The 11,712-nt window shown below is 44.1% G+C and overlaps 1 protein-coding gene across 1 annotated transcript in view; it reads right to left on the bottom strand.

Annotated features, from left to right (window-relative positions):
• Positions 1 to 5,343, bottom strand: part of CD47 (CD47 molecule) — a 56,542-nt gene extending 51,199 nt beyond the window's left edge. The window contains exon 1 of the mRNA XM_007450538.1: positions 5,190 to 5,343. Coding sequence (XP_007450600.1) covers positions 5,190 to 5,235 — 46 coding nt within the window. The 5' untranslated portion in view covers positions 5,236 to 5,343. The remainder of the gene's footprint in view (positions 1 to 5,189) is intronic.
• Positions 5,344 to 11,712: the final 6,369 nt, after the last annotated feature.

Raw genomic sequence — 11,712 nt, 5'->3', positions numbered from 1 at the left:
AAAAAAAAAAAAAAAAATGGTTCTGAAGAACCTAGGGGCAGGACAGGAATAAAGATGCAGACGTAGAGAATGGACTTGAGGACACGGGGAGGGGGAAGGGTAAGCTGGGACGAAGTGATAGAGTGGCATGCACATATATACGCTACCAAACGAAAAATAGATAGTGGGTGGGAAGCAGCCGCATAGCACAGGGAGATCAGCTCCGTGCTTTGTGACCACCTAGACGTGCTTTGTGACCACCTAGACGGGTGTGATAGGGAGGGTGGGAGGGAGACGCAAGAGGGAGGGGATATGGGGATTATGTATATGTACAGCTGATTCACTTTGTTATACAGCAGAAACTAACACACCATTATGAAGCAATTATACTCCAATATAGTTGTTAAAAAAATTAAAAAGTAAAATAAAATAAAAATAAAGTTGCTAGCTAAAATATCAGTAGTATGCATAACTAGTTAGACTGTGGATTAACTATAGAGAAAAGAGATTTAAGAGATTTAGGGGTGAATGTTCTTTCAATATTTAATAGGCTGAGTATTAAAAGTACCTGTGGTGCAATGAAATGGAGATGTCCAGTAGATCCCAGGATACATCAATCTGGATTTAAGAAGAAAAGTCTGAGCTACAAAGACTTGGGAATTACCAAGAATATAGGTGGTAATTGAAACTGTGAGCATAAACAAGATCACCCAGAGAGTCCTTGCACAGCAAACAGAGCAGGTACCAGAGAATAAAGTGTTGGGGAATACCAATATTTATGGAGCAAATAGTTAAAGAGGAGCAAACCAACGATGTGAGAAAAAGAAGTGATAGAAGTAGGTGAGGCAGCAAAGAATGCCACTGCAGACACCAAGGGTCTTAATATGGACAAAACAGATGTCAAGCAGGATGAGTAAAAACAGCCTCTAGAGATTTAAAATTTCACCATTAGCTTCTTTACCTGCAGCAATGTCAGCAGACTAGGGACTCGGCAGTATAAGAAAGCAGAGAAAGAAGGCAATAATGGAAAGAGCGTGGAGCCCAGGACAAGGCCAAGGTTTTTTTTGGTTGTTCTTCTTGTATGTTTTTAATATGGGGTGAAACTTGAGCATGTCTGCTAGCTAAGATGAAGGAATCAATGAAGAAGGAAAGATCTAAGGTTCAAAGCTTAAGGATTAAGGTGATTAGGCAGGTCTCCGAGATGGTGGAAGTGAAAGAGCTGTAGACAGGGGATCCTTTCCTTGGAAAGTGAATAGGAACACTTCTGACGCTGGGTGAAGGGGGAGAATGAGATGAACGTTGCCTAAGATATTATAGACAAGTTTAGTAATGGTGGGTGGGAAGTTGAGAGAGTCCACACCACACATCACTATTTTTTGCAGTAGAGTAGGAAGTTAATTATTTGCTTGGAATGGATGTTCAGGATTGGGGTAAGAAGCCCCAGCAGTCACTAAGGTGAATGAAGCAAAGCTTGTTGAGTAAAGACACCTGCAAGAAATGAATCCTACTAATATTTGCCATCAGGCTTGGTCTCTGGTAGGAAGAACTGGAGTCTCAAACTGAACTGGGTTAGAATTAGGGTCAAAGGAGGATTTAGCCAGATATCTCCTCAACAGAAACTAAATAAAGTCTGGGGTAAAATGGAGGTGTCCACACCTGTTTAGTTCTAACTCAAACTAATCTCCCACTCGGTTTTAAAGTGGCCTCATAGGAACAGAAATGGTCAACCTAGAATTATAAGGCCCGGGGCAGTTTAAAGTCAGTAACATCCAGAATTACAGCCTTATCAAGTACTTAAAATATATTAAGTATTACTGCGGTATAAAAACAAAAAATCCCTTCTCTTCATAAACTACACTTTAAGTTATTAAGAGGCATACAGTCCGAAATTTGTCTGTATGTCCAAGAGGGCCTTCCAAAATGCTTAGAGCATAACATGGGCTCATACTTGCATGAAACAGGAAAAGCAATTTTGATAGACCCTGCACTTGCCAAATCCCTTGCCTTGCTTTTTAACCTATAAGTGTGACATGTATTCAAATATGCACTTATTCTCCTAATCTAAATCTTAAACCCTGGGATTGACCAGATTCTAAGTCTTATACAACTGCTCCATGGAGATGGAATAAAATATTCAGAGCAGGGTGTAACTTCTAATTCCTGTTGCAACTCCATGTAGCCACAAAGAAGGAAAATTCAGGTTCTATTGTCTTAGTCTAGGTATATCAGAATCAAATTTCCTGGGTGCTCTATATATTTTTTACTTTATTACTACAATGAGTTTAGCAAAATTGATCCTACACTATCCTTCTTGTTCTTTTATCATAGAAGAAATATCGGCACTAGTACACAAAGTGAAAGTTGCTTTATCACAACCCAAGAGTGCATTATATTAGGCTGAGGCACAAGATATAAAAATAGAGAAATTTTTCTCTTGTATAAAAAGAGAAAAAAATTTTCTCTTGTATAAAAAGGTATGACAGCAAAAAACCTAAAAGATGGGTAAAATGGTTATATGAAAATTACATCACGAAAAGAACATAAATGTATAGTAGCTAGAGTTGAATTAACATCAAGGAATGCAAACTTAGTTTTAATAATGCATTTTGGATTTAGAATGTTTATCAATGTTGGGAAAACCACCTATTTTTCATCTTTAGAACCTGGCCTTTCAAATCTCCATTAACAATTCAGTGGCAAAGATAAAACATCTGCCAAAATACAGATGACAGCATGAGCAAATGTCCTAATGGTAGGCATTTAGTGTAATGCTTTAGCATACTGCCTCTAGACTGCTGGGCAGCCCCGGAAATAAGTACTTTTAAATAGGCATTTACTTCCTTAAAATGGCAAATTGTGGTTAAAAGTAATATATTCTTTAGGAGAGAAGAAAACATTTTTGTTTAAGCAAGCCAAATGACTACTAGACTTACACAATAAAAACGTTTTTTTTAATCATGTGTACCTTTGATTTTAAAAACTCACTTTGAACAAAGAAAAATCATTCAACCACTAATAAGACAGTTCATATCACTGTCCTTACATGAGTAGCGTTTTATTTACCAGTTAGTGAATACCACTGAAACTGCTGATGTGCTTTTAAACAATGTATAATTGGACATATGGGGGAGGGGGGAGGAAAGGAGAATAGTAACTCATTCTACATCTTGTAAACCAATAAAGGATGTTGTATTTTTCCTATAATTAGAAGGAATGGGCATTTTAGACAATTTCCTTTACTACAAAGATCAACAGAAACTGTAGTGGTTACCAGGAAGTAGCCTTTCATTAACAATCATTTATAAATGAAAATGAAAGCAAATCAAACCTGAGTACAAATAAACATACAAATCCATGACTTCCTTACTCATTTTAGAATCTAATTTCAGTCTCCCAAATACTTTGGTTTATAACTACTTGTGTTCTGAGACTGTTAACATCTCTTCATACATGTTCTTTTAAAACTACATATTAAACACACATGCACAAAAATCCATTATATCCTATGACAAACACTATCCCTTCCTGTTTTATATTCAACACTTAACTCAAATGCATAATGCCTCTGTTTTGGTTTTTTTTCAGGTTATTATTAACTAAATACAATGAAATACCATAAATTCTGAATTCTAAGACTGTAGGGACTTGAGCACACTACTATTGTATGTAAATGAGTGCTAATTATATGTGATCATACCTATTACTAAAAGAGGCCTAACCATTTCTATCCCCAAAAGTACCATTCTAGCGCTTCTTTCTAATCTACTTGAAAATAGGACCCCGTTTTTAAAACAGTACATGATTTACACTTTTTACGCTTCAAACTAGCTTTGAGACCAACGGTCTGAATTAGTAATATTTTATTACAAATTCATAATCGGGTTCAATATAAGGCTTTCTGATCATACAACAGGTTTCTGAAAGCAGTATTACTTGAGCTATAATGATAGTAATGGGCAGTAAGCCGTTAAGAATGATAACAGAAAACACTACCTTACCTAATATCAACCCTTCAAATAACAGAGATTATTAGCAGCTCCAACATCCCAGGCGGCTTCAGAGTGAGGAAAGAGAGCTAAGCCGGGACTTAAGGGCATTTCGGAAATAGCTTGAAGTCACAAGCCTTTATGAATGGCACAGTGAGGCTAATAACCCGTTTAAAATGTAATTAACTTAGCATTCTAGAATAAAATGTAACAACTGCTTGTTACTGTTACTCCAACTCAATTCTGAATTTTACAAAAAGTTCACAAGAGGCTCTATAGATGTGAAGTGTGACAGGCACTGTAGAGCCACGAAAATTCCCATTCCTTCCTCAGTTGTTATAGACGAAGCACACGTTTTAAAAAAGAGAAATGGATTCCAAAAGCTTGGGGGGCCAAAACGCCTTTGGCGTAGAAAGACACTAAACCTCACTCTGACGCAAATATGCTTTGACTAGAGGTTACTGTCTTCATACTTCAAGCGAAATCTGGATTACTTTTAAAATGGTTCCCCTAAAAAAAAGTAGGAAAACTTGAACGTGCAATTCGGACTGTATTAAAGTGGTTGATGGGGCGTGGGAGTAGCGAGAAAGAGTTTCCATCCAGGAAGCTTATATCTAGGGTATTAAAAAAAAAAAAAAAAAAAAGGCAGCCAGAAGAATCTTATCAAACGCTGGGCTGGAAATGAAACTTTGTCCTTTACGTCCCCTTAACTCCTATGTTCAGGTGGGAGGGCAAACAGGAGAAACCCCTTCTTTCAGACTTCGCCAAAATGCGCACTTGCATCGCATGAGGCTCGGGCCCTCCCACTCTCCCTCCTTCAACCCCAAATGCGTTTAAAGCACTGAGGAGGGTGCGAAAGAGGGGGGACCCTAACAGCTGCCAACCCCTCTCCTCTGATCGCGCCCTTTCTCTCTACAGCTGATTTTTGCGCGAGATGCACGGTTTGGAGTCTTCCTCAGTGTGTGCATCTGGAGGTGGAGTACAGGGGAAGATGAGCCCCGCTCTCACCCAGAGGAAGAGGAAGAGGAGGCAAAGGAAGCAAAGAAGGGGGCGCAGATTACCCGTGGGGCCCTCCCACGTCCGCACCCCGGGCGTGCAGGGCCCGCGTGCCCCGCGCCCTAGCTACCCTCTCCAGGGAGCCGCCGGGCCAGAGGGGGCGCAGCCCACACACCCGCGGGGGCGGCGAGACACTAGCCGCAGAGCCAAGAGCGAGTGACCACTCACCGCAGCGCGCCGTGCCCAGCAGCAGCAACACCACCAGGGGCCACATCTCCGCCCCCGCCGCGGGGTCGCCGCCGCCGCAGGTGTCTGGAGCAGGCGCCGCCGCCGTTACAGAGAGGACCGACCGCCGCCTTCCGTCACAGTCAGGACCGGGCGCCCAGGCGGCTTGGCCGCGCGCAGGCGCGCTCCCGCCGCCCCACACCCGCTCCCCCTCCCGCGCGGGCCGCGCACGCGCGCTCGGCCTCGTCCCCGCCCCGCCGCGACTGCTGTTAACGCGTCGCCCTCACGACTCGCGCGGCCTCGAGTTCCCACTCCCGCCAGCTCCCCGGCGGTGGCGCGCGCCGGGCTTCCCGGTCACGCCCTGCCGCCCCAGTCCCCCGCCCTCCTGTCAGTGTCCCCGAGGCTGAGCGCGTATTGCCACGCTCACCGGGGCCTCATTTCCCCTGTCCCTGTCTGCTGTTCCCTTTTTGCCTCCCGCACCGCCGTGGGCCCCACTGTCCTCCCTCCATTCGTCCTCTCCTGCTTTCACTCCCATCCTCACGCTTCAGGAACTACCGCCCCAGGCGCTGCTCAGCCGGACCGCGGAGTCCCGGCCCCTCTCGAGCCCAGGATCACTCGCCTCTCCTGGGGTCCGACGTTCTCCTGCGCGATTGGACCTTGACGCCTCCACGCCTCTCACTTCGGCCCGTTTCCGCCGAAGCTCCGCCGCATGCCGCAGGAGCTCACACCGCGTGGGGGCGTCCCTACGCTTCCCCCAGCGAGCAGCGAGCCGGGGGCACCGCTCCGAGGGCAGACAGGTGGCGGGCGCCTGTCTGCAGGGAACTTCCCCTCGCCTGTCGTGGGCGCTCCTCGGTTCACCTGCCCCCAACTGCTTTTGTTTTCCTAGCGGCTCTCGGGTTCTCAGCTCTTTTTCTCGCCTTGTTCTATAGTGTTTTCAACCTTTGAACGGGATTACTCAAACAAGTTCCCCTCGCGGTGGTAAACACTTTGAGATGTGGTTAATTCTGGAACCCTAGGGGCGATCAGGCATGGTCACAAACGATAGCAGAAGTATCCAAGATGTCCCTTCCTGCACAGTCACTGGGCCTGGTTAGTGATCTCGCCCTGTGCAATCCTCTGCTCAGTTTGGGTTTAGCTTGCTTGAAAAATGGGTTCAAAGTGTGGCTCCAAGGCACAATATGGACAAGGCCTTTGAATAGCTCACCAAATCACACAGGCCACATCATTCATGCTAAAGCAAAAGCCCTTTTAGAACTACCTTTAACATTTACCCTAAACGATGAAAACTCTTGTCAAAAAGTCATGCTCTGGTGATTACTCTGATGGCGTGCATATCCTGTCCGCTCCCTTGGTTGTTTTTCTCTTACGCTGTGGAAAACAAAGCAATTTCCCACCGCAATATTCCACTCCTCCAAATCCTCTACCCATGGCACTTCCTCCATTGCATCCCCATAGTAATAACATCCAGGAAATAAAATTACCACTCTGACCCTCTGTAGCAGTGTACTGTATAATATACTGTGTAACTCTTCCCTATGATTATTTTTTGTGTAGACCTCTTCCCCACAGCGTTATCAATTCTTTAAAATCAGAGTATTTTAAGTATTCCCTTCTCCATGACTTCCTGTTGAACTGGGCAGACAGAAGGGGTTTTAAACAACTTGTTGATGTGACTTGAGGCAAGTGTTGCTCCAGTGAAATTTGATAGTTTTTTAATGATTAAAGAAAAAAAAAGGAAGAGAGAGAGAAAGAAAGAAAGAAAGAAAGGAAAGAAAGAAAGAAAGAAAGAAAAAAAGAAAAAGGAAGGAAGGAAGAAAGAAAGGAAGGAAGAAAGAAAGAAAGAAAGAAAGAAAGGAAGGAAGGAAGAAAGAAAGAAAGGAAGAAAGAAAGAAAAAGAATTGCCTGGCAGATATCTTATTAAAACAGTGGTTAATAATTATGGTAGGAATGATTTGAATGGCAGCCTTGACACCCTAAGGCTACCAAAGAGACTGATGGATTCTCCTCCCATTGCTGCTTATGTGGATACAAAAGAATCATCCATCAGACTTTGAGCATTCGGGACATTGTGTATCACAGAGCAGCTGGTTGGCTAAATAAGGTTGTCTGCTGTCCCTGAGATCAACCAACCCCCCTAAAGCTGAAGAGTGACTGGGAAGGACTGTCCCCAGCTTTCAGAGGTACGGATCAGTGATGCTCTGTTTTATCCTGGGAGCTGCTGAGGCTATGTGCTTAATGTAGCTTTGTGCAGAAAATGGAATAGGCTTAAGTCAGGTAAAGGAGAGGCCACCTGGGTGACCACCTCTGCTCTTAGGAATCTAGCTGGGATAGGTTTTTTTTTTTTTTTTTGCAGTACGCGGCCCTCTCACTCTTGTGGCCTCTCCCGTTGCAGAGCACAGGCTCCGGACACGCAGCCTCAGCGGCCATGGCTCATGGGCCCAGCCGCTCAGCAGCCCAGCCGCTCAGCAGCATGTGGGATCCTCGCGGACCGTGTCCCCTGCATCAGCAGGCAGACTCTCAACCACTGCACCACCAGGGAAGCCCTGGAATAGGTTTTGATGGTGGGGCAGGAGGAGGCCTGTTCCAGGAGAGACAATCCAAAGCAACCTACGTAGGTTTGATGATCTTCTCTCTGGGATAACCTTGGGCTCCTTTCTCTAGTATCTAACCACCTCACATTTGTGTTTCCCTTGTAACATTTGCAAGCATTTTTATTTGGATTTTGATCTCATCTTATCTTTATGTGACGGGTTTTCTTGGATGGAAGACAAGGGAGTAGTGCATAGAATGTTTGGAACAGGTAATACACATTAGGTATATTACCTAAATTAATCTTCATAACAGCCTTAGAATGGGTATTATGATCTTCACTTTAGTGATGACAAAGGGAAAGAGGGACGATGAGCACATTGCCTATGGTTCTGTGTGACACTTATCTCTCATTTGCGTCTAACTCCCTTGCCTTCTTTTTCCTACTTTTTTCTTTCACTCTGTAATGTCAAAGATGTTATAGTTTCCCCTTTGTAGATGAATAAACTTACAACCCCCAAATAATTGCCACCCTTTACCATTATCAACACCCTTCTAGGTGAGGAAAGTGAAGCTTGCTCACAAGCTCAGGGAGGGGATGGTGGTTGGTCTTACTCCAAGGCCAATGAAAATGTTCAAAAGCTTCCCTTCTGAATTCATGGTCAACTTCCCTTTCTTTCACTTTCTAGCTTAACAGTACATCTACTTTTACCTTCCTCCCCAAACCTACATGCTACCACATAGCTCATATTGATATGATATTGTCTAAAAATGTATATGGATACAGTTGTATCCTTACCGTAATTTTTCATTCAACTAGACCTTTTTTTTGGCCCCATGTTGGTGTGCCATGCAGTGCCATGCATTGTTGCCGATACTCCTGAGAGCTAGCTCAGGACTGTACCTGCCTAGCTGTGCAAGGCCTGTGCTTTGTGCAGAGCCAGATGAACCTTTCTACATAAGTGGACCCACGTCAAAGGATCCCACAGTAGACCAAAGCCCAGGATCAGCCCAGTGTAAGTTAAGTCCCCCTTCTCTGTATTTTTAGTCATGTTTGGTGCATATGAGTTACCTTATTATATTGAAAGTACCTATTTGTGTTGCTGTCTTCAAGTTCAATAGCGACTCCTTCCCAATGAGGGGAGAGACCACGTGAGTCCTATACATTGCTAGTCCCATTGCCTGGCATATCATAGGTAATCAACAAGTGGTTGTTAAAAGGGTGAATGAAAGAATTATAAATAACCTCTCAAGGCCAGGAACTCCATCTTCTATGATTGTCTGGCAAATTGCCCATCATAAGGGGCTGTTCCATTCTGAAATTCTGTGAACTGAACTCCTGAGCTAACCCTGGTGCTTATCTGGTGTACCAGAGGTTTTTATCACCACTAAGTTCCAATTTTTTGGTTTATCAATCATCAAGCTTGTTGCAGGACATGATGAGTATTATCTCTCTTCTTAGCATCTCTGAGTATGATTTTTTCTTTTTGGGTTCATTTTTTGTAATGAAGATTCTTGTATTTTTAAGACTTCTGGCCAGTGTGATACTAGCTAACATCGGTGCCCTGGTCAGGCACTTTACACTCGTAACACTGGACTTTTCCATGCCGAGACGTTTCTACTTTCAGGCTTCTGTGCTTCAGTCATTCTGTTCCCTCTGCTTCACATGTCCTTCCCCACATTTTCTTCTCTCTCCAACCCAAAGAATTCCAGCTCATCCTTCAAGGCCAAGATCAAGTTTTACCTCCTCCAAGAAGCCTTTCTCAACCCTACTTTTCCTTTTTCACATAACTCTCCACCACTTTTCAGGTCTAATGACCTCTTCCATTATATTATACTTGGTTCATGCTGCTAATAAAATGTGTCAATATATATTTCTTTCTACATACCTGTCTCCTCTTCTATCATGTTAGCTAGAAAAGAAGTGAAATGTTTCTGAGTATATTTGTATCTCCAGGGTCTGGCACAGTGCCTGGTTGAGATCTAAGGCTGTGTGTGTGTTAACTCAATCAAGAGAAATCAGTGTGCTATGTAGTATACAGAAACACTTTAGCCTAGGTTTGAGTTACAGCCACGTACTACCAGTTAACCTTGGTCAAGTTATGTAACCTTTGTGAGCCCTAGTTTCCTTTCCTCATTTTAAAAGCTAGATGATAAAATGATAAAAATAATAGAAATTAACTCATCAAACTGCCTTGAGAGTTTAGTGTTAACACTTTTACAGTTACGTAGAGCTGTGCCTGGTGCAAAGTAATCACACAGTCAATATCAGCTCTTTTTATTACAATCTTCTTACAGTGAGATGGGTCTCCTAGATGGGCAGCGAAGAGTATTTCAGAAAGATCACCAATTACTGATCTGGAGCCCTGCAGAATTACTGTGGGTTGGTGAACTATCTACAATTTTGATTTAAGCTAGAGGCACATGTCTGTGCCCAGTGGGTAGGCCTTAATCCTCTTGCTCTTCTGCACCCCGTGTTCGTGATTGAATGCTGAGGGACCCACATCTCTGTCGCCTGGCTCAGGGCCCAGTGTCCTAGGATGTTATTTCAACTTGACCCAGTTATTAAAGCATGGGAGTCCCAGTTATTAAATAAAGCCGTGTAGCAATGAGGGTCTGTATTCTCCGGGCAAAGACTGGGGTTGGTTGATTAGGCAGCTGGAAGATATCGACGTGTGACTGGGGAGATGGGCTTGGCTTAGGGAAATGGAAGGAAGGCTCCAGCAGCAGGAAATGACCTTCTCCTCGTCCATGTTTCAATCAGGGGCAAATACTCGAAACAGAAACTGCCCTCTCAGTAGGATGACGGTAAGTAGGACTGAAGGTTTCTGGTAAGAGATATCCTACCAGAGAGATGACAACCTGATCTGATGTGAATTTCCTTGTGGATGTCAGCTGTGCACAGGCTTGTTTTGCCCGGGTCAGGGAGAAGCACAGCGTGTCCTGCTCCTGCTGCGGCTGCTGCTGGCCGCTACCCCTGGGGGGGGGGGCCGTGCTCAGGACAGCGGGAAAGCACTAGAGAAAGGCAGCCTTCTACTTTAGGTTGTAAAATGGCCAAAGGCTTATTTCTTTAAGAGCACATAACATTTGGGGGTCCTGGAAAGGCCCCTTGTATCTTGCCTAACTCTCCTCTCTGAGGGCAGGTAACATACATATAGCAGGTCACACTATGTACCAAGACGTCACTATTCTAGTGTGTCATTTCCTATGGCCACCAGAACTAATTACCACGAATTTAGGGACTTAAAATAACACCCATTTTTTATCTCACAGTTCTGTAGGTCAGAAGTCCAGTGGGCTCAGCTGGCTTCTCTGCTTCTGGTCTCACAAGGCCAAAATCAAGGTGTTGACTGGGCTCCTTTCCCTTCTGGAGGTTCTAGGGGAGAATTCGTTTCCAGGATCTTTCAGGTGATTGGCAGAATTCAGTAGCTATAGGACTGAGGTCCACATTTCTCTGCTGGCTGCCATCTAGGGGTGCCCCTTAGCCCTTAGAGGCCTCTTTTGGGTCATTGTGTATAGTTGCATGTCATCTCAAAACATGTCAGAGCTAGCAGTGGTACACAAAGTCCTTCTTTCGTTGTCATATTTCTTCTGTCTCCCCTTATTCTGCCACATTTCTATGACTGACTCCTCTGCCTTCCTCTTCTACTTTTAAGCGCTCAAGTGATTAGATTGGGCCCCTCAGGTAATCCAGGATAATCTCCCTATTTTAAGGTCTGTAACCTTAATCACATCCACAAAGTCTCTTTTGCCGTGTGAAGTAACATTCCCAGACTCTCAGCTATTAGGGGCTTGGAAATCTTTGGGAGGCATTATTCTGCCTACCACAGTTAGGTTCTTTTATATTTATGTCCCTCAATCCTCATCACAGCCCAATAAGGGAAGCCTCATCATACCCATTGTGCATGTGTAGAAACTGAGGTTCAGAGAGGCTTATATCGCAGGTAAGAGATAGTGGAGCTGCAGTTTGAATCTTGCTTCAGAGCTCACACTCTTT

This window comes from Lipotes vexillifer, unplaced genomic scaffold, assembly GCF_000442215.2.
Source record: "Lipotes vexillifer unplaced genomic scaffold, Lipotes_vexillifer_v1.1 scaffold946, whole genome shotgun sequence".
Lineage (NCBI taxonomy): Eukaryota > Metazoa > Chordata > Mammalia > Artiodactyla > Lipotidae > Lipotes > Lipotes vexillifer.
This window is presented reverse-complemented; position numbering and strand designations above follow the sequence as displayed.